Source organism: Trematomus bernacchii, unplaced genomic scaffold (genome assembly GCF_902827165.1).
Source record: "Trematomus bernacchii unplaced genomic scaffold, fTreBer1.1, whole genome shotgun sequence".
NCBI classification, from domain to species: domain Eukaryota; kingdom Metazoa; phylum Chordata; class Actinopteri; order Perciformes; family Nototheniidae; genus Trematomus; species Trematomus bernacchii.
Window position 1 is genome coordinate 15,959,483 of NW_022987689.1, and position 26,662 is coordinate 15,986,144.

The 26,662-nt window shown below is 42.3% G+C and overlaps 3 protein-coding genes across 4 annotated transcripts in view; 1 reads left to right on the plus strand and 2 right to left on the minus strand.

Annotated features, from left to right (window-relative positions):
- Window positions 1-720: 720 nt before the first annotated feature.
- Window positions 721-4,448, minus strand: LOC117488497 (extensin-like). The gene is made up of 6 exons (XM_034137447.1): window positions 4,169-4,448; window positions 3,879-4,028; window positions 3,664-3,785; window positions 3,424-3,589; window positions 2,684-2,799; window positions 721-2,612 (listed from the first exon to the last, which is right to left on the minus strand). The coding sequence occupies exons 1-6, from the start codon at window positions 4,422-4,424 to the stop codon at window positions 894-896; spliced, it is 2,529 nt and encodes an 842-aa protein (XP_033993338.1). The 5' UTR covers window positions 4,425-4,448; the 3' UTR covers window positions 721-893.
- A 2,732-nt stretch (window positions 4,449-7,180) lies between these two features.
- LOC117488498 (profilin-2-like) lies at window positions 7,181-13,795 on the minus strand. 2 transcript variants are annotated; one of them, XM_034137449.1, is made up of 3 exons: window positions 13,451-13,789; window positions 11,683-11,875; window positions 7,181-9,386 (listed from the first exon to the last, which is right to left on the minus strand). In XM_034137449.1, the coding sequence occupies exons 1-3, from the start codon at window positions 13,577-13,579 to the stop codon at window positions 9,289-9,291; spliced, it is 420 nt and encodes a 139-aa protein (XP_033993340.1). In that variant the 5' UTR covers window positions 13,580-13,789; the 3' UTR covers window positions 7,181-9,288. The 2 variants fall into 2 exon arrangements, with proteins under 2 accessions (XP_033993340.1, XP_033993341.1); XM_034137450.1 differs by lacking the exon at window positions 7,181-9,386 and adding an exon at window positions 9,415-9,725 and having other exon boundaries at window positions 13,451-13,795.
- A 6,186-nt stretch (window positions 13,796-19,981) lies between these two features.
- The window catches only part of LOC117488701 (TSC22 domain family protein 2-like), a 29,523-nt gene continuing 22,842 nt past the window's right edge, over window positions 19,982-26,662 (plus strand). Inside the window, exon 1 of the mRNA XM_034137740.1 lies at window positions 19,982-22,328. Coding sequence (XP_033993631.1) covers window positions 20,650-22,328 — 1,679 coding nt within the window. The 5' untranslated portion in view covers window positions 19,982-20,649. The remainder of the gene's footprint in view (window positions 22,329-26,662) is intronic.

The following is a 26,662-nucleotide window of genomic DNA, read 5'->3' on the forward strand; positions in this document are numbered from 1 at the left end:
GGAAGGGGAAGAAGGGCTGCTGTACTGGGCCCTGTGGGGCGTCAGGCTGTGGAGGTTTGGGAGCGGAAGTTGGCTTTTCAGGCTCTGGCTGAGGGTAGTGGGGGAAAGGGTAGAAGGGCTGCTGTACTGGGCCCTGTGGGGCGTCAGGCTGTGGAGGTTTGGGAGCGGAAGTTGGCTTTTCAGGCACTGGCTGAGGGTAGTGGGGGAAGGGGAAGAAGGGCTGCTGTACTGGGCCCTGTGGGGTGTCAGGCTGTGGAGGTTTGGGAGCGGAAGTTGGCTTTTCAGGCACTGGCTGAGGGTAGTGGGGGAAGGGGAAGAAGGGCTGCTGTACTGGGCCCTGTGGGGTGTCAGGCTGTGGAGGTTTGGGAGCGGAAGTTGGCTTTTCAGGCACTGGCTGAGGGTAGTTGGGGAAGGGGAAGAAGGGCTGCTGTACTGGGCCCTGTGGGGCGTCAGGCTGTGGAGGTTTGGGAGCGGAAGTTGGCTTTTCAGGCACTGGCTGAGGGTAGTGGGGGAAGGGGTAGAAGGGCTGCTGTACTGGGCCCTGTGGGGTGTCAGGCTGTGGAGGTTTGGGAGCGGAAGTTGGCTTTTCAGGCACTGGCTGAGGGTAGTGGGGGAAGGGGAAGAAGGGCTGCTGTACTGGGCCCTGTGGGGTGTCAGGCTGTGGAGGTTTGGGAGCGGAAGTTGGCTTTTCAGGCATTGGCTGAGGGTAGTGAGGGAAGGGGAAGAAGGGCTGCTGTACTGGGCCCTGTGGGGCGTCAGGCTGTGGAGGTTTGGGAGCGGAAGTTGGCTTTTCAGGCACTGGCTGAGGGTAGTGGGGGAAGGGGTAGAAGGGCTGCTGTACTGGACCCTGTGGGGTGTCAGGCTGTGGAGGTTTGGGAGCGGAAGTTGGCTTTTCAGGCACTGGCTGAGGGTAGTGGGGGGAAGGGGAAGAAGGGCTGCTGTACTGGGCCCTGTGGGGTGTCAGGCTGTGGAGGTTTGGGAGCGGAAGTTGGCTTTTCAGGCATTGGCTGAGGGTAGTGGGGGAAGGGGAAGAAGGGCTGCTGTACTGGGCCCTGTGGGGTGTCAGGCTGTGGAGGTTTGGGAGCGGAAGTTGGCTTTTCAGGCATTGGCTGAGGGTAGTGAGGGAAGGGGAAGAAGGGCTGCTGTACTGGGCCCTGTGGGGCATCAGGCTGTGGAGGTTTGGGAGCGGAAGTTGGCTTTTCAGGCACTGGCTGAGGGTAGTGGGGGAAGGGGTAGAAGGGCTGCTGTACTGGACCCTGTGGGGTGTCAGGCTGTGGAGGTTTGGGAGCGGAAGTTGGCTTTTCAGGCACTGGCTGAGGGTAGTGGGGGAAGGGGAAGAAGGGCTGCTGTACTGGGCCCTGTGGGGTGTCAGGCTGTGGAGGTTTGGGAGCAGAAGTTGGCTTTTCAGGCATTGGCTGAGGGTAGTGAGGGAAGGGGAAGAAGGGCTGCTGTACTGGGCCCTGTGGGGCGTCAGGCTGTGGAGGTTTTGGAGCGGAAGTTGGCTTTTCAGGCACTGGCTGAGGGTAGTGGGGGAAGGGGAAGAAGGGCTGCTGTACTGGGCCCTGAGGAGTGTCAGGCTGGGGAGGTATGGGAGGTGCAGTTAGCTTTTCGGGCCCTGAAGTACTGGTTGGCGCTTCAGGTTGTGGGGCTGTGGTGGCCTTTTCAGGTTGTGGCTGAGGATAGTAGGGGTAGAAGGGCTGTTGTACTTGTCCTTGAGGGTTGTCAGGCTGTGGAGGCCTCAGAGCAATAGTTGGCTTCTCAGGCTCTGGCTGAGGGTAGTAGGGGAAGGGGTAGAAGGGCTGCTGTACTGGGCCCTGTGGGGCGTCAGGCTGTGGAGGTTTGGGGGCTGCAGTTGGCTGGTCAGGCCCTGGATGAGGGTAGTGGGGGAAGGGGAAGAAGGGCTGCTGTACTGGGCCCTGTGGGGCGTCAGGCTGTGGAGGTTTGGGGGCTGGAGTTGGCTTTTCAGGCACTGGATGAGGGTAGTGGGGGAAGGGGAAGAAGGGCTGCTGTACTGGGCCCTGTGGGGCATCAGGCTGTGGAGGGTTGGGGGCTGCAGTTGGCTGGTCAGGCACTGGATGAGGGTAGTGGGGGAAGAAGGGCTGCTGTACTGGGCCCTGTGGGGCGTCAGGCTGTGGAGGGTTGGGGGCTGCAGTTGGCTGGTCAGGCACTGGATGAGGGTAGTGGGGGAAGGGGAAGAAGGGCTGCTGTACTGGGCCCTGTGGGGCGTCAGGCTGTGGAGGGTTGGGGGCTGCAGTTGGCTGGTCAGGCACTGGATGAGGGTAGTGGGGGAAGGGGAAGAAGGGCTGCTGTACTGGGCCCTGAGGAGTGTCAGGCTGGGGAGGTATGGGAGGTGCAGTTAGCTTTTCGGGCCCTGAAGTAATGGTTGGCGCTTCAGGTTGTGGGGCTGTGGTGGCCTTTTCAGGTTGTGGCTGAGGATAGTAGGGGAAGAAGGGCTGTTGTACTTGTCCTTGAGGAGGTTGAGGCAACTTGGGTTCTTTGATATCCTCTGACCCTTGATATGGTTTCCCAGGAAACTCTGGAACAGCTGACAATGATGGACAGGAGATTGTAGTTTCTCCCTCACCAGCCAATTCAAGGGTGTACATGCCATCCTGAAACAATAAGATAAATTGGTTATCCAACATTTTTTGAAGGAGATAAAATAATAAATACTCTCCCATACCTTGCTGCCCAGACAGGGTGCATAGCGAACAGAGATTACTGCCCCTTCAGGATGCAAGACTACACTGAACCCACATCTGGCTGATGCCTTCGTCAATGGCTCCCAGTTACCATCCACTGAAAAGGTAATAAGTTATACTCTTTAAAAAACACATCTAGTCAAAGGGCAGACATCTTTGTCACGTAAAGTTGAATTCCATTTCTGTAATACCAGTACTATTTTGAGATTAGAGGCTTAACTAATGTGACCCTTTAAAAATGTGTATTTGAAAACAGCTCAACTGTTGTCCAACTTGAGTCCCATCACTTAAGGCTAAAAGACAGACCAAGGGTTAAATTGAGAAATGTGGTTTACTACTTCAAATTGACAAAGATAAAAAAGATGTAGACAAGGCTTTGGGGGAAACCAACACAGCAACCTAAAGGGTTTAAAATAGATTCCAAATACCAGGCCACTAGTGGACATTACGCATGACAGAGGTAATTATCTAATAGAATGCATACTGAATCATAGCTGGAGTGTAAGTATATCACAGACTGCCAGGAGAAGTTAAACTGGAGTGTGCCATGTGCAGAGTTTAATCAATGCAGACATGGAATAGCATAAAGAACACAGATGTCCCCTAAATAACGACTGCAATGATGCACTATACATAGGCCCTAACAATCAAATTTATATTGGCATCCATTAATATTTATCTTCAACATTAAGATACAAAATATCGAAAGAAAAACACTTACAATTTACTCTAATTTTAGCAACAGGGACTATCCAACTAGTTTTCACGACCATGCCCTGATCATGGCAGGTGACCATCGGAGGGTCAGGTGATGACTGCTTCATCATAGGGCATGACATCCTCACTGGTAACCCACACCAACGCAATGGGAGAACGTAGCAGTCCTCCTAAAACCAGAAAGCAAAAGGTTGAATGTGTACATGGTTCAAATGTGCATTGCTTCAAGATTAAAGTATCTCACCTCAACAGCGACAAAGCAACCATCGTAAGGGGCAACTAAGAACAAATCGCTCCGTGTTGATCTGATGGTGTAACCGCAGCTTTGTGGCAATTTTGACAAAGGCAGTGGAGACAGGCGGCTTCCTGACAATACATTTGACAGAAAATAGAGATTTTAAGTATTGTGTACAGTATAAGTAATAGCTGTATATGCATCATTCCACAAGTTAAACATACCCCTGTCCACAAAGAAGAGAGACCCAGGGGTAGAAGCAGCATCTTGGACTTCAAGCCTCATGGAGCTGCCTGTACATTCAACCTTTGGTTCCATTTTGAGAAGACGTTCCACTGCCTCACTGTTTTGCTTTGAATAGCCTTCATACAAAGCTTTGAAAAGTAAGGTTTGCACAGTTATTCAAATGTACACAAGTAAAAAATAAAAGCATTGGACTTAGTCTTAAAAAAACTTGACATGATTAACAACTCTTGTAGTCACTTGCAGGACTGTAAGTATTTCAGCTACATACCCATGTCATCTTGGTAATCTGCATCAACATCCAGAAGGTTCTTTGTGGTTCCTTGCTGAGAATGTAGCCCTATTAAGAGTCTTCCATGGTGCCGTTCACTTCCTTTAGCTTGCCCATTGCTACTTGTAGAGTTTCTTCTTCGTGTATCCAAGGCTTTAAGCTTTGTCAGTCTTGTGCAATGGCTAAATGAACTAGCAACCAGTAAAACTCCTAAACATAGTAAAATCCTACTGTCCCCGCTGTCTCGACACGCCATTGGAACACAGGAGAATGCACTACACACCAGCAGTGTGCTTTTGCAGTGTGCTCTCTCCTCTGCAGGCAGCTTTTAACACAGCTGGTCCTGATTAGGACTGATTACACACCTGACCACAGCAGGTGCTGCCAATCCAGCAATTAAGGGTGGGCGTTAATTTGTGTCTCTGAACACCCTACTGACATGTAGTCTTTGGCAGTGGAGGAATAACAAAGATACACATTCAATTGTTCTTCTTTTGACGCTTATTGGACATCCATGTTTTTTAGCCTTGTTTATCACATTTCTCTTGATTCTTTTTAGATTTATGATTTCAGATTAAGCCAATATCTGTTTAGCTTTTCCGTGAGATTGTGGCTGTCACTACTCACAATAATTTGTCATAGCAAACCAAAAAGTAGTTTACATGTTATCGTGTCTATGGGTGTCTTTTTTAAGGCTTGTGCTAAATGGACAAGCTAAAATGTAGGAAATATCTATGTGTCATATTTGGGTTTATAATTTTAAAAAGCCATAATTGGGCCAGCTCTGACAAACATGCTTTTTCAGCCAAATATTGTTCAGACCTTAACATTATTTTAATTATTGGGGAATCTTAACTTATAAGTAGAACAAATAAATGACTCTGGGAAAATGCATTTAAAACTATGATATACCACATGGTATATTGGGTTTGAAGATTTTACTTGGTGTGACAAGCAGATTCAGAATATATATTATAGTGTGAGATACTAAAATTGAGTCTTTGTCTACTCTGTACTGTATGTGTCCACTGATAAACTTCTAGCACAAATACTATGGTTTGAAAATACTCCAATTTATAACTTTTACTCCATAGAAGTAACATTTATGTATTAAGTAGAAGTATTATTATCAAAATATACTTCAACACAGTACGATTCTGTTTTATCACCAAAGGGATACATTTTAATGTTGTAGTTTGTAAATGTTGAGACCATTTTAGTTACTTTTTAGAGGAAGGTTAGATTAGTAGTACAGTACTGCATATCATCATATCAGCATATCCTATCATGTACAAAGTAGATAATAAATATGAATGTAGAGGAGTAAAAATAAAATGTTTGCCTCCAAAATGTAGAGGAGTAGAAACATATGTAGCATAAAATGGAAATAAAGTAAAGTATTTCAAAATAGTACTTGAGTAAATGTACTACACACTCCACCACTGCTTCTCACTCTGAAATGTGTATATCTGAGGATGCAGGGTAGTTTAATGTTGCTCTTAGGACCAACTGAGGCCTGTTGTCCATTTCGAGTTGGCCCTCAGCAAATTCAAAAAGGATTATGGAAAATAGCCCACACATGAAACTTGTGCTTTTCTTATACTGTACCTCCTAAATATATATGTTTACATTTAGTCAATTCAACTTGAAAACATATTGTAACAAATCTTAGTTGATGGAAAAAAAAGCCCAAAAATGTGAAAAATTGAAATATACCCTTCATATATCCCCTTATTATAACCAATCTTAGGCTAGTACATTTCCGTTTAAAGTGCTGTCCTTGTGTGCACATTTGAAGTACTTGTACTTTACCTGAGTATTTTTTCCATTTTATCCTACTTTGTACTTCTACTCTACTACAGTTTGGAGGACAATTTTTGACTTTTTACTCAACTCGTTTATTTTAAATATGTATTCACTAGCTACTTTATAAATGTTGACACACAATACTTAGGAAAAGCTTTTAATATATGACTATTTGGGTTAGACTAAAGCATCCAACTAAACTAACTGGCAGCAATTTTGCTAAAATATAATTCAGTTTCAGTTTCTTAAAGGTGGGGTAGGTAATTTTGGAGAAACCAGCTCGAGATCGCTAGAATTTGAAAATACACAGCCGGAAAAAATCTGCCACTTCCTTACAGAGCCCCTCCTCCAACACACACGAACGTGCACATGACCAATGAGGGCACGAGATAAGTTTGTGCACAGATGGAAGGCTGACAGGCAGGTAGGCCATCCAGTTATTTTAGCCGGGCCGGCTAAAATGATTGGTCGTGCTTTTTACAGTACTACGGCTTCCACAGATGACATTTTTTTATGGATTTTTTGTCAAAGCACTTAAGATATTCATTGCTATCAGGATGTTAAGAGCATTCCATGGAATATAACAAAAAGTGTATCTCGAGCCGGTTTCTCAAACGTACCTACCCCACCTTTAAATGTGAAGATTTGCTTTAAAAAAAAAATTCTGCAATTAGTTATTTTACTCCTAACACTTGAAGTACATCCTAATCATACTTTAACACAAGTACCCTTGTTGATGCAGTTATTTGACTGGAAAGTTAGTATTTGTTGTGGTAACAGTGCTTTTACTAGAATAAAGAATCTGAATACTTTTTCCACCACTGTTTTTTTAAAAAAAAAAACATAATTATCGAAATATCTGGCACTACTGGTTCTTATCTGGTCAAATGCAATAGAAATGTGGATTGTGCTCTAACTTCCTGCAAAGGAATATTGAGTAGTTATCTCTGGTATTCAGTAGGAGGTTAATCCTGACTTCATCTCCCATAATACAATTCTAGTGGAATCTATTAGTTCAAAAGTTAATGGTAAGGCAGTAGTGATTAGCTGTATTGATTGTATAATACAAGATTAACCTATGTCCCAAACAGCTAATGTAGTGTATCATTAATGAAAAAAAGTCCGAACTGATGACCTTAATTAAAAGTAAATTATATAAAACTCTATGTACTTACGAGGCAACAGACAGGACATATTGGCTTTACCTCTGGTTGGAATAACTTTTATTTATCTGTCTGCAAACAAGATGTCTCATCAATTCATGGCATTCAAAATAGCAGATTTTGTGGCAGAAAGAATTTACAACACAAAAAAAAAAAAAAAAAAGACAAAATATCGCAAACTTATTTTTCTGTTGTTTAATTCTGTACATATTCCACAAAGTCTGGAGATTACTGATGCCAAAACATCCCTTAGGAAAGTGCCATTAAAAGTTACTTCTTTTTCCGGGGCAGCAGTTAAAAATCCAACTCGTAGCAACAGATCAGATCAATTTTTATGGCACAGAATACACAGTTATTCTCAGAAAATGTTCACAAGACAACTTACAAATGTTCTTATTCCAACACCATTTTCAAGAGGTTTTAGTGAACACAGCTTCATTTTTTTTTTCTTCTTTTAAATATACTTCTAAGTACCGTACTATGACAATTGTGAATACACCTTTGATGACTAAAGCACAAGGCAAATAATTCCAAGGAGCCCAACAATCCTCGGTGTACAGTCCTTCATACTGTAGTAAAATGCTGTTTCATTGGTTAATGGACATGAAGTCAGCTACAAATCAATTAGTGATGAAAGTTGCGTCGATGTCTAAGGAAGCGGTTTAACATCTGAAGTCGCCTTTATGGTTTACAGTCAACAGGTGATGCCAACAATCCTCCATCAGAAAAACTCTGTTAATCATCTTACTTTTGACAATTTGTCCAAAGGGGGTAGGGGGGGACAAAATAACTTCACATGGTTGTAGTGATGCACAGAAACATTTACAAATAGCAGAAGCTGACAAATGTCCGAGCCGTCATGGAGGTGTCCGCTTAGACTGCAGGATGTTGTGAATATGTCTTCTTCTTACACTACACTCAAAACAACAGCCCACATCATTAAGACCACATTCAGGTACAACAGCAAAAGCATGTGATGGAGGGGAACAGGTAGCGAATTGGTACACACATACAGGACTTTCTCAGAGGACATTTCTTTCAAGATGGAGGCAGAAGAGAAGATGGTTTTGGCTGGAATATTACTCAGGGACAGAGATTTGCTAAAGAGGGTATGCATGCAACTTTAAATGCCAACATGCTTATGAAAAAAAATAAACAGCCATTTTTATAGTATTGCTAACCCTTGTGTTGTGTTCAAAAGCAGTTACCGTTCATGGTGTTCGCGGGTCAATTTTGACCCATGATTTATCTCAGTCCAAAACACTCCAAAATAATGACTTATCATCCAATATTGTTTTAACTACATCATAACTAACTTATAATGCATTCATAACCATACAATCCTGTTGTAATTTTATGGCCCCAAAAAACATTACACCACATATTTAAGTAAAACCTCAATTCACTCATAACATTATCTGACTATAATAGAATATTAGATTACAATCTCCCCAAAAAAAAAAGTTTAAAATTATTGTTACAGTGGATGAAGGGGGTGGGGTGTCTAAAGTCAAAGATGAATCTTGATTGGGCCAAATTTGCCCCGAGTCACCCCCAACAATGCTGCTGGTTCTTCCCAGACCCGACACCAACTTACAACTCACTTTTTTTTAAGAGACGTTCAGACTTGGCTAAAATTGTCAAAATCAGTTTTTTAGTGTTTATATAGCTGTTGTGGAGGATATCATGAAGCCTTGTTCCGTTGTAAAAAACTAGAGCGTAGTTATTATATAATTTTAACTTGAAACGGGTCACGGGACACCCGAACACAACATAAGGGTTAAGCAAAACCCCCGTTACATGTGTACTTCCCCTTGGAATCGTAAGTGATGTTATACAAAGCCAATCCCAATTTGTTTTACACTTTTATTTTGTTAATAAACATTTCAATGTACATGCCATTACTGCAGTGCCAAAAAAAATAAAGTACAAGGTTTAAGTGGGGTTGGGGGGGGTTTATATAAAATAAAAAAAAGAGGGGATGTTAGCAAACAAAAGGCCGTTTTTTAAAAGGGTACACTGGGTAGGATGTTACATTGTATGCCGTCTAATCCTGGAAGGAGTGTCAACACAATGCGGTGGGTGGTTGGTTGGGTGGTTGGTTGGGTGGTTGGGTGGGGGGGTGGGCTGATGGATGGGTGGAGAGGTTGCTTAATATCCAGCCTTCCTCAGGTAGTCAGCCATTGAATGTGCTTTCTTGTTTAGTATTCCACCATGGACCGCCTCCTTTCCCATGACAAAAACCAATACTGGAGCACATAAGGAAAAAAAGAGAAATGAACAAAATTGAAGAGTCTCCCCCTCCCCCCCCCTTACAGGATGAAGAGGGGGGTAACAAAAAGGTGACACAGTATCTTACCACTCTTCATTTGCTATTAAAAGGTTTCCATGACATTTGACTGCTTGCAGGAGAAATCTTAACAGCGTTATTTCTTTTCTCTTCTTTTTTTTTTGTCCCTCAAATTTTGATCTAAGTGAGCTTGTAAAACATTAAAACCCTGAATCCCTCAAGTATTTTGCCATTGAGAAAGCCTTCTTATTCAATCCGCCTCCATGGACCCCTTCTTTGCCCATTACAAGAACCAAAACTGGAAGAGAAGAGATAGAAAAGGGACAGTTAAGAAAAGTGAAAAAAGGATAAAAGGGAAAGGCATTCCAAGAAAGAAATCATCACCAGCAGCGTGAAGATAGATATTTAACTGTGTGCCATTCAGGGCTCACGGGCACGCCATTTGCTAGCATAGATGCTAGTTTTACAAATGTAATCATGCATTGTCCATACTAGCGCTGTACAACTTGGTTAGAAATAAATTATTGAAAATAATTTCACTGATATTGCGATTATTTTCGCATCATTATCAATAAATAATTGTAGAGGATCTGTATTCAAAAGTATTTTGTTAAGTCTGAACAATACCATTTGTAGGCTGGGATACCTCTGCAGCTTCAAAATACTTCATTTCAAAATGGTACTCATTTAAACACAAATTCAGATTTTGCACGAATCCATATTGCCATTGAGATCAAATGTAGATGAATTGTGCAGCACTTGTCCGTACATTTTGGACTGCCGAATTATGATAATTAAATTAAACATACCAAATAATCACTTGTGTTTTTTTTTTTATTAGGGAATATTCACAAAGTGATAAATGTCTCACCCAGAACTGGCCATCCATAACACATTGAATATCACCATCAAAACACTTTTATGCAATAATTGATTGGTTAGGAGAGCTTTTGCTGACGTCTGCTTTTAACAGCAAATCAGATGGAACTTCAGACTGACGAACCAGAGAGTATCACACAGAAAACAGCCCATAAGTGATAGGCTAATTTCTCTAAATTAAGACTTAATTAATATACATGCCAGGGACTCAATGGGAACTTAATCTTTCCTAAGGGTGCGCTTAAATACGTGCAATGTTAGTGCTCTTTTGACAACCATTCTTTGAGTATAACATGCAAGGCAGGAGGATGACAGGTGGAAACTCAACAGAAAAGAGGAACAGTGATGGGAAAAAGAAAGGAAAACAGAGTTTGGTGGTGATTGCAATCAGTGTTTCCCCACATAAAAAGTGATAACTGACCAAAACATAGTCAGACTACTGAAAGTATCATGTGAGAAACACTGAAGCAATATCAGACATTGAGGACCACAAAGGCAAATGGACTGGAGTAGGCAAACCATAGACTGTATATATAAAAGGCGGACGATAAAAGCGGTCCTAAACTAAAAACTTTAACTCAATTTTTCACAAAGGTGATTTCTGTCACGCTAGGAAGTAATTGTCAAGCTAATGGTTGTAAAAGTTTTGAGAAGTTTGGTTTTAAGGTGTTATATTTCACTATAAAAATAGTGTGAGAGGTGAGGATTGACAGCTGTGATTGACAGCTGCTCCGAGTTAAATGTTCTATAACAGTCTGTGAGATACAAAAATGTGTCAATTTGATCATACATTACAAATACAAATATAAGAGTTAGACGTTTTGTCTTCCTGGCCAAACCACTACCATTGTGTCAACTTAGCAGCTAGCTGGTGTGTGGGGCTTGATACCGCAGTTTTGGCCCCCCCAAACACTACTCCTACTATTTGTGACGTTCATCCATTGATATATACAGTCCATGAGGCAAAACCTGGATACGGTTTGATGACGAGCAGACATTTGTTATTGTGACTCTTGGGTTATGTTTCACTTTAGCTAGTTGTAAGCAATTAGATCTGAAATAACTGAAGTGTATTTGCTCAAAAGGAGATTAAATAGCAACACGACTACAGGATAGATCATTTTCAAATAGGAAGAATAATTGCAAGAATCATTTTCTGAATATGATCATAAAGAATGCAAACTCCAGAGGTGACATCTTTAAATGTTAAAAAGCTCAAATTAACAAAAGTTTGATCATGTTGCTGTAGATTTAATCAAACAGACACCTGGATATCCGACCTTGAGTCACAAAACTCATGTGAGGTAGCCCTCGTACACAAATCACATCAAATGGTTAGGATGATAAAGTTAACAATTCTGAAACTACACTGTTACCTTTTCCGGCTCTTCCCACTGTGACGTTGTATGTGGGTTCTCCTACCCCGCTCTTCGTCCTGATGTCCATTGTCCAGTCCCCGTCATCATGGAGGCTGTCTCTGAGGACTGAACACTTCTTTCCACCCAGAGTCATACCGCTGGTGTAAAAGCTCTCCCTGTCCTTACCGATGAGGACATCAATTTCTTGGGACTGAAAAATACACAAAAGCACAGGATTGGGAAATGTCAGTTTATTCATGTTACAAATACTATTATTTACTTTATACGCTTTCAGGTACATGACTGGCATACTTCCTCAGGAGTATAAAATAAAAATAATTAACTCCTCCGTTAAGGTTTAAAGATAAATAAATAGTAGTGCCTCACATATAAAAAAAAGATTAAGCAGTTATGATTTTTTTTTTTAAATAAGTGGACACTGTCTGCCATCGTTTTGTTTGACATAAATAAAATGCAAAAACTTTTGTTTGATAAAAATCTCAAAGATGCCTGTTTTAGTTCTAAAATGACAACTAGAGTTAAACACTCAACTAATATACTGTAGAGCTGCACATATAAATGATCAGCTGATTTTATTGTTTCTAGTTTAGTCTTTGTTTTTAGTGTTCATTCTAGTTTATAGAGGCTGAATCTGGTGCATTAAAAAAAAAAGGTACTAAACAGTTTACCCATTATAAAGTTTGGGAGAGTACTTTGTCAAAAAAGTAATAGTTTAGTTGACTAATCGTTGCAGCTTGTCAATTTACCAGCAACCATTTTGAATTTCAATTAATAGTTGCTGGTATTTATATATTCATTCATGATAGTAAACCAAATAGGTTCAAAACACTCCTTTTTTTATACACAACATCTGTTTTCTTATCAATTATAGTTACCGTATTGACTAGAAATGTTCTGGAACGAGTGATTAACCGATTAATCTGCAGAGTAATCGATAATGAGAGTTGCTTGTTATTTTTTTAGCCCTATTCGAAATATAACGACTATCCTGGCACCAGCCCTATATATATATATATATATAAAACTAACATTAAGATTTTCAGCATATTAAGAGAGAATGTTTATGAACAGAATTTGAAAACTTGCTAATATATTGATTAAAACTAGAATTTCTGGGACTGAACACATCCAATCCCTGCAGCAGCGGAAGTTAAGTGACGTCTTCGCAGCCGGACTAGCTCTCATCCCATCCCTCTCAATTAATAAGGAAAAAAAAACACATTGTCATTCCCAACCAAAAATATACATGTATGAATTATCAGATGAGTTTCTTATTTTACTGACGAAGAAGCCTATTCGTATGCTAACCAATCCTCCCCCAGTGTTAGCCTTTTAACCACAGGTAGCCGGTGAAGCTTAACGTTAGCTAATCAAAGCGGCCACACAAAAGCATGCCCGTTTTCTTCAGTCAGACGCCGTCTACTTGCTGGTTCAAAATAAGCCTTAGGTTAATATAGCACTGATTCGACAATTCTGTTAGAGCTTTCTAACGGCAACTTGTCGTTGTACGCTTTAGTGGTACGTGAAAACCACAAGGAGTCTTATCTGATCAACACGAGGTCTAATCCTGCAGCGTTTCCTTAGCAGGAAATAACGGACAGGCCACCGATAAACGAGCTAGCTGCTAGCACGGTACCGTTAGCTTCATTCAGACCCCGCAAGGTAACAGTTCACAGTCTGTCGAGCGTCTGTGTGTGCATAACCTGCAAAACACTGTCAAACGAAGCCACACTTTAACTCATATTACCCGATGTTCACCCCTTACCGTGATATTGTTGAATGTACCACCGGCATGTGCTGCCCAAACATATTTGGCGTCCGTATAACCAACAATGGCGCTATCCTGACAGCTGCCATCGGCCATCAGGTTCTCCACGTAGCTTTGCCAAGACATGTTCAAGAAAATTGATGCTATGTGAATATCCCTGCTGCTTCGGAAGTACGGTTGCCAAACAGGAGAGAGACAAATCGGAAGGAAACCTAGAGACGAGTGGACAGTCTCTAATCTAACCCGCACTACGACGTTAACAACGTCAAGGCTGGGGCAGCAAAGAAAGCCAGGGAGTGAAGCAGCGGCTGGGTGTAGTCTGTATCAGATCCCTCCGCACAATGAGCTCCCGGCGCTTTTATGGCAGCAGGCGGCGGAATAAAGAGGGATTTATGAGCTCAGCCAAGAGGCAACCGTCTGAGGGAATGCCGGGGTACACAAAAAGGCACATGAAGATTTGCAGATTGAATCATTTAGGCAGTAGTTCTTTCATTCATTACATGTATTTTCGTGCTGTGGGAATAATGTAAAAGACTGTCACATCAGACAGTTTGTGTAGTAGAGGAGGAAACATGTGCCCTGAGGTACATCTGCCAGATGGATTCAAAATGATCCTCTCATTTGCATGCCTTATATGTATTTTTGACTTGCTTGTGAGTTATGCACTGAGTTCTACTAACCTGACTGCTAAATCTGAGTTTATCATGATTATTGGAGATATATGTCACTCAAAATGTAATCTGCACAAGCATTACTCAACATTTTCTTATGAGTTTAATACTAATTTCCCCCCTAATTGTGTTAGAACTGATTGCATATTTCAAAAGTGCTTCAGAAAAAGTGTCCTAAAATGTAAGTAACTTTACTCTTCTCATTGTACTTGTATAAATGACAATAAATGCTTCTAATCTAATATAATCTATAGTTTAACATGTGGACCTCAAACAAAGAGAACATGTATTTCAAAGGTTCAAAGGTTTTGATGTCAAATACACAGCTACATTGTAGTTGCTCAATGAAAATATTGTGTCACAGGTTCTTCCAACAATGGAACATAAATATACATAAGACATTAAACGAATTCTTATTTTTAAATAATAAAAATACTGCAAGCTCAGGAGTTTAGCAGTATTATGGCCTGTGGGATAAAACTGTCCCTGGGTCTGGTGTTCATTTGTTAATGCATATGATAAGAGAAGAGGTGGGAAGCAACTAAGTACATTAACTCAATACAATACTGTACGTTTTGAGATACTTGTACTTTACTTGAGTATTTCCATGTTATGCTACTATGTACTTCTATTCCACTACATTTATTTTTTACCTTTAGTTCATTTACAGATATGGATTTATAATGTCAAATATCAACTCTTAAATCAGACTTTAGTTCCACCTGGAGTAAATTCACAAGCTATACCCTGCAGTATACAAAGTCATTCAAACTAGCTGCACCTTTACCAGCTTTGATAACACTTGAATGCATCAATAACTATAATCAAAACATATCATATATTATTCTGAAATGGCACACTGTGCAGTACTTTTACTTTTGGTACTTATATTTTGATGCCAATACTTTTGTACTTTTACTGAGTGTTACGACCCTGGGTCGTTATGTCATTTGTGTGTAGATATTTTTCCCTCCTCCTGTGTCTGTGAGTGTGTGTGTGTGTGTGTGTGTGTGTGTGTGTGTGTGTGTGTGTGTGTGTGTGTGTGTGTGTGTGTGTGTGTGTGTGTGTGTGTGTGTGTGTGTGTGTGTGTGTGTGTGTGTGTGTGTGTGTGTGTGTGTGTGTGTGTGTGTGTGTGTGTGGTGTGTGTGTGTGTGTGTGTGTGTGTGTGTGTGTGTGTGTGTGGTGTGGTCTGTGTGTGTGTGTGTGTTGTGTGTGTGTGTGTGTGTGTGTGTGTGTGAGCAAGCAGGTGGTGCCCGTTAGCTGATTAGCTACCTTCAACCTGCTGATTGGTCCACCTGAGGAGACAGGAGCATTTAAGCTGCAGCCGTGCAGTTCCTCTGCCCTCTCTCTGACTCGACTTCTCCTACTCCCAACACACTTGCGTATTGAGATATCTGTCCTGTTGTGCTGTATGTATGCTTATACCGTATACCAGTCCTTTTGCTTGTTGTGAAACCTTAGAAAGAGAAACTACCTTTACCTGTCTTTGTAGACATGCTTTGATTTGTTTAGGAGTGAGAAACCCTCTTTTGTTTGAACCTTTTTCTCCTCCCGTTTACTGGTAAGAGTAGGTAAGAAGCCTGTATTTTATTTTATTTGTTTTGTTAGGCAAGTTTAAGGAAACTCTGTAAAGACGTTGTTTGTTATGTTGGGGTTGTCTCACCTCTTTTTGAGTTATTCAATCTCAAAAAGCTGATTTCCTGTGTCGTTTACCATTTCTTGGGAGTGGGAAGAGTTGGGAGAGGGCAATTTTATGCTGTGCCTACGTTCCCCTAGATCTGGGTGTAACATTTTGAATGCAGGACTTTTACTTGTAACAGAATATTCCTACACTCTGGTACTTTGACAGCCATCAGGCTGCACGATCAAGGGCTAACCCTAACCCCTACTGTACATACATCAAATCTGCACTGTTGGTACAAATGACTTTGACCTGCACTGGCATCTGCACACTTGCATGTAAATAATATATCTATCCGAACCGAAACATGTATATATCTTAACAGTTACTATATCATTTTATTTTTTATTTTTGTGGACAAATCTGTTGAAACTCCTGAATTTCCCCACAGGGATAAATAAAGGTCCATCTTATCATATCTTACTTAAGTACAAGATCTGAGTACTCCTCCCACCTCTGGATAAGAGATATAAAATATGTTCTGTGTCATGAAATGCTTTATGTATTCTCAGTCCCCTTCATTTAAAGTGCATTTACAGTTTGTGTTAAAGCTTAACACTTTTGAGATACCATAAGGTCATGAGATAACTAAAATAGTTGATTTATTTTATATTTCTTAATGGTGTTCTTTGTTTTGAGGTTTACGGATAAGTTCAATGCAACAAAAAAAATGTGTGTTATAAAAAACAAGAGCAACAAGAATGAAACGCTTTTAAATAACTGGATATTTAGAAACTTTAGATTCGGCGTGGTCCAAAAAGAGATGCCACATTCTCAACTTTGTAAAGCACATATTTGATCACACTTTTTTCCCCCTATCGATATCATTTACAAAAAAAAACAGCACTCAGCTCTGTAGTGCCCCAAATAAGGAAGTAAAGACAGCACAAAAACACCCTGTTACCTTTTATTATGAATTGCTTCCTACACCAACACAAAGTTCCCATTGATTCATCCTGCTACATATGTGTGTGAAGTGGCTCAATAATACCACAAGCAGCCCTACCAACCAGCTTATAACTGGACTGGTCAGACAACTCTGCTGCTCGGTACCAGAAGGGACAGAGCAGACTCTTTCTGCTGAGGAGACTGAGGTCTTTCGGGGGGCAGGGGGCACTCCTTCAGACCTTTTATGACTCTGTTGTAGCATCCGCCATTTTCTATGGTGTGGCCTGCTGAGGCTGCAGCATCTCGGCTGCTGACAGCAAGAGACTGAACAGACTGGTAAGGAAGGCCGGCTCTGTCCTGGGGAGTCCTCTGGACACTGTGGAGGTGGTGGGAGACAGGAGTCCTCTGGACACTGTGGAGGTGGAAGGAGACCGGAGTCCTCACTGTGGAGGTGGAGGGATACAGGAGACCTCTAGACACTGTGGAGGTGGTGGGAGACAGGAGTCCTCTGGACACTGTGGAGGTGGAAGGAGACCGGAGTCCTCACTGTGGAGGTGGAGGGATACAGGAGACCTCTAGACACTGTGGAGGTGGTGGGAGACAGGAGTCCTCTGGACTCTGTGGAGGTGGAGGGATACAGGAGTCCTCTGGACACTCTGGAGGTGGTGGGAGACAGGAGTCCTCACTGTGGAGGCGGTGGGAGACAGGAGTCCTCACTGTGGTGGTGGTGGGAGACAGGAGTCCTCTGGACACTGTGGAGGGGGTGGGAGACAGGAGTCCTCCCTGCTGGACAATGTGTGCCCCCCCCCCCCCCCAGGACACTCTGTCTGCACTGCACTGTGCAGCTCCTTCAGCGACAGGCTGCTGCACCCTCTGTGCCTTCCTTCCTGCAGCGGTCAGACTACACAACCAGCACGGCCCCTGGTAGACCCCTACACATATAACAACAAAGACTATATCACCCCTTGTTGTGCAATACCAATGATGTGCAATATGTGCTATATATATGCCATTTAGCTGTGCAACTATACATACCTGGCTATATCTCTCAGAACTGTTACAGGATGTGTATTTTGTAAATTGTTTAATGTTGTTAATGCATTAATATTTGTTATGCATGCTTCTTGGTTAATATTAAGCTGTCTTTGGCTCTTTTTTTGCTCTAACAAATGCAAATGTACCCTCATGTGGAATGAATACAGATATTCTGATTCTGATATGGAAATATATGTTAAAAAAAGATCATCAATAAAGCAGAGGCTGCAAACAATGTATTTTGCAGAAAGAATTAAAGCAGTAAAGTCAGCCTATAATATGGGGTTGGATTATATAACATGAGTAAATATCCATGGTGCTATTTCTTATAATACTTTTTCACCACCTTGTTGTGTCACCTATTTTGTCTCTTTATTAATGTGCATTTTGAAGAACATTGTATACAGTACAGTGTTTTCATTTGCATTTACTATCCAAATGCTGTAATAAAAATAGCAATAAAGGATATAAACCAGCTTAGATGGTTGACACTTCAAGGTTAATCACCAAAAAAGGATAAAGAAGCACGAGACCCTTTCAAAGTAACACATTCCCTCCTTGGCCACAGGGGACAGTGTTCTCTATGGTTTGGGAAGACTCGTGACTCAGTACACAGTATCTGTCTGGTGCAGAGCTATTCAAAACAAGTATTTAACCCTTTGATGGTAAGGAAAAAAAGGGTACATGCATATTTTATTTTATTTGTGTTGACATTGTTAAATAAAAAGCTTATTCAGAGTTCCCTTCTTTCTGCCCAAATGCTAGATGAAAGGCAATTCTATGACATGCATGATGCAAAGTGTTTATTCAAACACAGCTTAGTAAATACACTTCTAGTCAATTCATCCAGAACAAATGCTTTCTTAAAAAGGGTTTAAATTTAGACCAAAAGAGTACAACATAGTGTGGTGATCACAGGAGTTACTGCATGCTCTGTCACAAGCTGACTGTTATATTAACCCAGAAGCAAACTGAAGACTTGTGTAAAAAAAGGAGCAATAATGCAGTTTAAATTCATTACAAAGTTGTCTTGAAGGTCATATCAATGTGGTTAAACTGACCTATGCTGGGTTGTAAATAATGAGTTAAGAAAGGCAGTGGGATTGTTGCTGAGTTGTGGTATACCCCTTCATATTCTCATGATCCTTTCCATGACTCTGCTAAAGTCCCGGGGTAGAGTGCACACAAGGAATTCTTTTTTTTAACAAAGAACCCTCACAAAACAAGAACCACAGGATCCTGTGATCTCTTTACGTGACATGCCTCCTGTAGGATAGCTCTGATAATATCAGTTGGCACATTCACTGCAGCATATACAAATACCTAGAGAGAAGGTGATGCCTTCAAGCGCATTACCATAAAGTCAGATATTTATGGTTTCAAGGAAACTATTGATCACAGAAACAAGAGACGTGTGAAATGAAATGTGTTTTATACAGTAGTATTCTGACGAGTATGTGTCTTAAGAAAATATACCACAGCTCAGTGTTTTGCATTGGTGTTTATATAAAGACATGCATGATAAATAATTTTTAAAAGACAAGGGAAAGTACTCTATATTATCAATTATTCACACGATTGCTCATTCTTAATATAAAATGAATTCCATTGCTCTTTTTATCACTTATTGCTATGACTAGCATATGGATTGAGCCATTCAATTGAAATGTAGTTCTCAAATATGATCAATTGAGGACAAAATGACCAGACTTTGTGAGCACCTTAAGGTAAATTATTGAATAAAAAAAGAAAAAAAATCAAAATTTGAGACCTTCATATCAGTCTATGGTTCTGCATATTTAAGATATCATTTCGAGTCAATAAGATTAAAATAAAAGTGAGATTATTATCAGACAATGGCCTGACGTCTGTAGTTTGCCAACTTCTTCTTCTTTTTTATTTGAGAAGTATTAAAACTGCAAATACTTACATTAGAAGGCTATACAGACTGTATTTGGCATTTTTCTTAAACAATATAATCAGTTATGATGTGAATGTCCCCGCTGTGGGACTAATAAAGGAATTTGGAATTCTGATTCATAATTGTAGGTGCGAACTGTTGCTGTGGGCCTGTCAATATGAGTAAAAACTTGCATCCTCTAACTTAGAAAATGTCACTTTCTCAATTGCCCTGCCTGAGTTATAGTATTTCGGACGGTTCATGAAGGCAGCATGAGGAGGGGATTCTCAAACGCCTCGTACGTCAACATCCTTACGCACACTACGTACCCACGATGCAGCGCGGCTGCCTACAACATAGCCATCTTGTCAGTGACTACGTGAGGGAGGTAACTGTAGGCGCTGTTTGGACTCTCGTTTGTTTTAAAGCGTGAAACTGGAGGACGGTTTCTTCTCTCTAACGCCGTCAGCTTCACAGTAAGTGTCGCCACTGAATGACCTGAAGCTCGTGAGGTGAGTGGACTCTAAGGACTGCTTTCGGGAAGATGTCTCACAGACTTGTTCCGACGTAGGGGGAGTGTGCAGCAGCCAGTTGCTTGACTTGCTAGCTAGCTCAGTGAGTGGAGGGCTGCGGGCCCTCCTCAGCCTAAAGTAGGTCCTGCAGCTGGGCAACACACTCTGCGACAACGGCCGTCTCACAACGGGACCACCGGGACATTAGCAGGCCGGTCCGGACCGACAGGGAGCTGAGGAGCAATCCTCCAACAGGCGGCTGGTATCACTGTCTAAAGCCGCATTGCCTGACAACCCGACACGATAAGCGTTATGAGCCCATGAAACGCAACAGGAGACCGAGAGAGGAAGAGGGATGGCGTAAATTAATCTTGATTACAGTTGGCTAGGCTAAGTACATGCAAGTGTGCTGTGGAATATGATCTAAGCTTTAAGAAGCTGCCACCAGCTCGTCCCTTTTTGACGAAGGATACACACAGCCATACGGCACTTGGAATCAGGCTGTCAATATGTCGAACATGCCGGCCAAGAAGAAGAGCTGCTTTCAGATCACCAGTGTGACTCAGGCCCAGGTTGCGGCTATAGGTGCCGCGGACGACACGGAGAGTCTGGACGACCCGGACGAGTCCCGGACGGAAGATGTGTCGTCAGAGATTTACGACATGTCACGGGCTGAGTACGAGCCTGTTTGTGACAGGAGCTCATCTGAAGAAGCCTTGAATAATGTCGGAGAGCCAGAAGCAATCAGTGTTATTGCGCCATCACACATACCTCAAGCCGGTCAGTTGCCTGCGCTGTCAGGCAATGCAACGGGGGAGTTTCGAAAGGTGGGAGTGTCGGCCTCCACTCAAGGTGGTCAGCAGCCCGCGGGGATCGGCGCTGCAGCTGGTGGAGCCCCCATCCCTCAGCCCGGGGCCTTGCAGCAACAGCCTGCCCCGGCAGCCAGCGTGTCGGTAAACACATCCCAACCTGCTGCAGTGACCAGTCCAGCTCCTCCTCCTGCCACCTCCACCGTGAGCTGCACTTCTCGCTTTAGGGTCATTAAACTCGATCATGGTACTGGAGAACCTTTCCGAAGAGGCAGGTGGACATGTACAGAGTTTTATGAGAAGGACTCCGAGAGCTCTGCTGTTAGTAGGACTGCAGATAGCATTAGGCATGTCAACAACAGTGCAACAACACTGGACCCTGCTGCTGACAGAGACAGTGGGCTCGGGCATACAGGAGGATCTGTGGTTCCCCCCGCATCGCACTCAGGTCAGGGCTTGGGCTCGGTGGCGGATGCTTCTCTCTCATCCCGCATGCATTCAGTGGAGATGCCACCACAGCAGCAGCAGCAACAACAACAAATCCAACATCAAAACTACAACGACGGGATGCCTCCTTCAGCCCATCCTGTCGTTTACCCTGCCCAGCAGCAGCAACAGCAGCTTCCCATGGGCCACCACCTGACCGGCCAGTCTTCTGGACTGCCGCAGAACCAGACAGAGTTCTATCAGCAGCAACAGCCCCCTTCCATGCAGCCAGGGCCTCTGACTGGCCAGCCCGTCCCAGTGTCCAGCCTCTCTGGCGGACCACAGCCCATGGGACAAGGCTCGGTCCTACCTGCATCCGCCGCGGGGGCTTCTGTGCCAAGTCAGGTGGGAGATGTAATAGGAGGGGGGTCTATAGCGAGCGGACAGCCAGGCCTCTTGCAGCAGCAGACCGGGGGAATTGGAGGCGTTGTACTGGTCAGTGGATCCACTCTGCAGCAGCAAGCTGTGAGTCAGTATACAGCCGCCGGACAGCCTCAACCCCACGGCCTCCACCCGGTCTCCTCCGGTGTACAAAACGTGCCTGCCATCGCAGCGAGCTCCAGTGTGCCCACCACTGTGCCCCTGGCTGTGCCCAGTGCCTCCAGTGCAGCCATGCCAAATGTGACGAGCTCAAGTATGCCTCAAGGCCAGGTAGCCCACAGCAGGACTCAAGGGGCTCTTGGGATGCAGGGCCTCGGAGCAACTGGATTTGGACTTGTTGAGGGGGCTGGTGGGGTTCGAGGGAGGTTCGAGGGTCTTTTCAACACACAGTCTCCTGTTGTCTTTGGAAGGGAAGCGGCAAGGCCCCTCAATCCTGAGAGCCTGCAGCTCGCCACCCCGACTGTCAACAGCCTGTTTGGAATCCACATACCTGTCGACGGGGATGTGGACAGGTAATAGTCTCTACATCTAATATATTTAACAACATTACTAATTGTAATCTCACCCTTTCGAGCACATCACCATTTCTGTGCAAAATTATCCACATCAATGGATCAAATACAGTTATTTTAAGGCCTTACTGGCATTTATTTTTTGTGTACAGTAGGAGAGAAGCATGCTGTAAGGGCATTGGCCACGATAAATACATTATATACTTATCGTACGACATATAGAGACATGACCTTTATTCATTTTAGATAATCCACTATCGTACAGTATATGAACTATCAACTTATCCTATGACATTTGGACTGACCTTGATCACTTTAGTGTAATGACTTATCGTATGATATTTATATGGACGCGTACACAGGTGTTTGTTGAAATAACAATACCACTAACATTAAAGGCCAACCGATATCAGAATAGAGCCCAAAAGTCATTTATTGTTTTGTAATTTATTTATTGGAATATTTTGATTCCAATGTCAGATAAGAAGTTAATTGCTCTTTTAAAAGGTTGTACCTACATCATTATAGCAGTGTTTAATGCCACCATTTCCAAATTGTCTAACAACATTATTCTGGCTATATGCTGGGATCACAAGGAGGTAGTGTTTGTCATGTAGTTTGTCAGATGAACAGGGTTTCCCCCTTTGTTTCAGAGAGGTGGGGAGGAAGGGGAGTGCGTAGAAGGAAGAGAGAAGTGGCACAAGGGAAGGAAATGTAATGTTTGTTGTTTCTCATTAGTCCCTATAGAAGTAAGTGGACTGTAGCGCACTCAATGCGAACATCCACTGCACAGGCAAAAACTTGTTAAACATGCACATGACTCCTGGAACACTGGAATTCATTGTGTGTTTATTTGCTGTTTTGAAGGCATTTTGTTCCAGGTTTAATGTCTCCAACCTCCTTTTGCCTCCCACTTTAGCTGTCCTGCTCCAGGACAGAGGTGATGTGGTGGCCTTGCTGCAAACATCAGAGATGTGTTGCTAGCTTTTAGCTTAGCTCTTTAAAAGCCTCAAGCTACTCCTGGGCACTTGCATGAACGTTTTTATAGTTTAGTTCCTGTTCCGGAAAATGCTCTCTTATACAGCTCCAACAGTGTTGGATTCTGTGTTGCCATATTTATGATACCATGGTTTCTACCAAATTGGCTCTTTTCAGGAAATATGTGTACAGAGGATCTTACAGTGTTGGCTGAAATATCTGTTTGAACTTTGTAGTGTTGATTTCATGTAGCTGCTTTAGCATGTAAAGCAAGGCAAGTTGATTTATAAAGCACATTTCAACACCAGACAATTGAAAATGCTTTACAAAAAAACAAAAGCATAAAGCTATAGTGCAAAAGAAACATATAAAAAAACAGACTTTTAAAGAAAAAATAGCCATAAAAAAGCCAATACAACACAAATACAAGCTAAAATGGGACTAATAATGTAACACTGTAAAGAAAAATGTAAATGTGAGGATTCTCAGGCGTGTTCTTGGACATCTGCGCTCATGATGTCACTAAAAGTGTGTCTGCACTAAATCTACATACAGATTAGAGCAGACATCATGAAGAGGTTTTAAATCCACATGTGTTATTACTCTAGGGATAATTAAGTTTGTATGTCGGATTGTAAGGGACAAAATACATGAGTTCACAGGAGCCTTTCTTTTTCTTAACGTCCATGGCATCCCCCTTTTCCCCTGCGTTTTAGCGCTTGTTAAAGATGGCACACATGAGCGGAAATGATACAGTGCTTGACAACTTTGTGGTTTCCATTTACAGTCTAACAGAGATGTTATAGAGCCAGACAGGGTTTACATAACTGTAGCCTTACATATTTTCTTCCCGTGGGTGGACAGTTTGTTGAACAGTGTTTTGAAGCGTATGCCTTGCACTTAAAGGAAGTTTTATCCAAACTTTGAAACCAACTTCAACACTTTATGCCACAGGCTTTCAAAGTTTCAACCCTGCGCTACAAAATTCAAACAACTGTGCCACTCTGCCATACAGATATGATATATGTTATGATATGGATTTCCTTCCCATTGTTATTCGTTGCCTGTCGTCGGGAGGTAATCGTACTCCAACTCAAGTTTACAGCTGCAGTTTGCATTATACTTTGGCGTATTTCAACAGGCAGTAATGTTGCAGATGATTCATTCACAGTGTAACTACAAGTCGAGCCCTGTTTTTCTACCCTGTGTTTGTTTACATAATGGCAAATTGGCACCATTAAAAAAAATAAGCAGCATTAACCATTAGCAGTTAATGTGTGCAATGCACCCATTGATTTATTGACATCTATCACTAGACTTTATGGGAAATGAAATGAAAAAAAAATGTGATTGAGCACCGTTTTCCTAGCCTGTATTATACCGCACATTGGCACCATTATAAGTATGCTGAATTAGCTGTTAGCAAATAGATTTACAGATACCCATCACCGAATTTCTTTGGCACTTAAGAAAACATAAAAACATAATGATTTTAAGGCAAGTTTGGAGTCACGAGGCATCTTTCTCTCAAATGTCTCATAAGCTGATTTTTGTGCCATGGCGAGATAATCATATCAAGTGTAAGTCATACTAAATGGAAAGTATGTTTGTCATGGCTGTGTCAAATCAAATAGAAAAATTGTCTTTTTCTTGTTATATTTTTTTTAGAAGACATGCACCTATCTTGGCCTTGCTTGTCGTTTAGAAAGTAAGAGAGTTATTTTATGCATTAAAATTCAAGTTATTCTTCTAAAGTATTAAAAATGAAAGATTCAAGCACTTCAGATCATTTAAACAATTACGAACTTTCAATATCTCTGTCCAAATAACTTTGAAAATATACTTTGGTGCCATTAAATACATCGTTTAACTTTGTGACAATGCAGCTGTCTTGTGGCGGTGTGTTTTCGGAGCACCTATGTATTGGTTGTGAGGGGACCCAGCTCCCAGGCTGATAAGAGCGGGAGCCTCTTACGACAGCTAAGCCATATCAGACAGGGAGCAGTAGTCTTTCCACTGTGCCCCTATTCTGCCGATAAGAGACCTGACAGTGGGGTGTGTCGACTAACTGTGGTCGTTGCGTCGTGACCCTTTTTTCATTTTGCAACACATTGTGGCCTGAAGCACTGTATGTAATGTATAGGGCCTTTGGACTCCCCCTGTAACGGGTTGTGGGCATGTTGAACCAGTCACTCAGAGCCATAGCTGCTGTGTTTGTGTTCGGCCAGCAATGATGCGATATACCTCTCCACTGGGTGACTGACAGACACCGGGCGACAGTTGCTCATGTACAGTTAAAGTGCTGAATGACATTCCTTTGCAGCAGCAACTGCGGTATGTTCAAAAGAAGTGGAGGAAGTTGCAGAGTGAAACGTGTTGTGCCTCACTTCACCAAGCATTTTAGATATGCTTGGTAGTTCACCACCATCCCTGAGCTCCTCCCCCAGATGTCTCTTGCTTAATTTCCTAAATTTCACTGCACCGAAAGATACATGTTGCATACTTTCCGCAGCTCCAACAGCCTGGAAAACCTCTCTTCTTCCACATTTAGGCGCACATTATTGTCCCCATTTTCCCCGACCCTTTTTTGACTCTTTTAAAAAATGTGAATTTCCACTGTGCCAAAAGATATATGAATATGCACAAAGTTTTGCATGTTTTTAGCTATTCGCACAGCATGGAAAACCTCTTTTCTTCCACATTTAGGAGCACATTATTGTCCCCATTTCCCCCCACTCTTTTTTCTCTCTTGCTTGATTCTTTATATTTGTATTGCGCTGAAAGATATATGTACAAGCACACAGTTTGGACTGCATGTTGCACAATTTTCACAACTAGCACAGCCCGACAAGCCTGGAAAACCTCTCTTCTTCTGCATTTAGGTGCACATTTGTGTCCTTAATTGCCTCCACCCTTTTTGTCTCTTGCTTATTTTTTTAATTTCCACTGTGCCTAAAGATATTTGTACAGGCACACTGTTTTGACTGCATTTTGTACAATTTCTGCAGCTTGCACAGCCTGGAAAAGCTCCTTTCTTCCACATTTAGGAACACATGTTTGTCCCCATCTTCCTCCACCCTGTAGTTTTCCCTGCAAGTAATTAAAGCAGAACAGTGGAGATATGTTCTACTTAATAAAGATGTTATTCTCATACTTAGAAAATGATTCGCTCAGCTTTAATGTTTCCCAGATGGTTTCTACAACTGAAGGCGTAAAACAACACTGATGCACTGTCATATTGTCTTTGTTGCCCTCAGAGGAGTTGCTTCTATATTGCGGTATAATTTGCATATGCATCTGTAGTCTGTGTGGAATTGAACCCATGCTGGGGAGCTATGGTTTACTGTCCTCGCGTA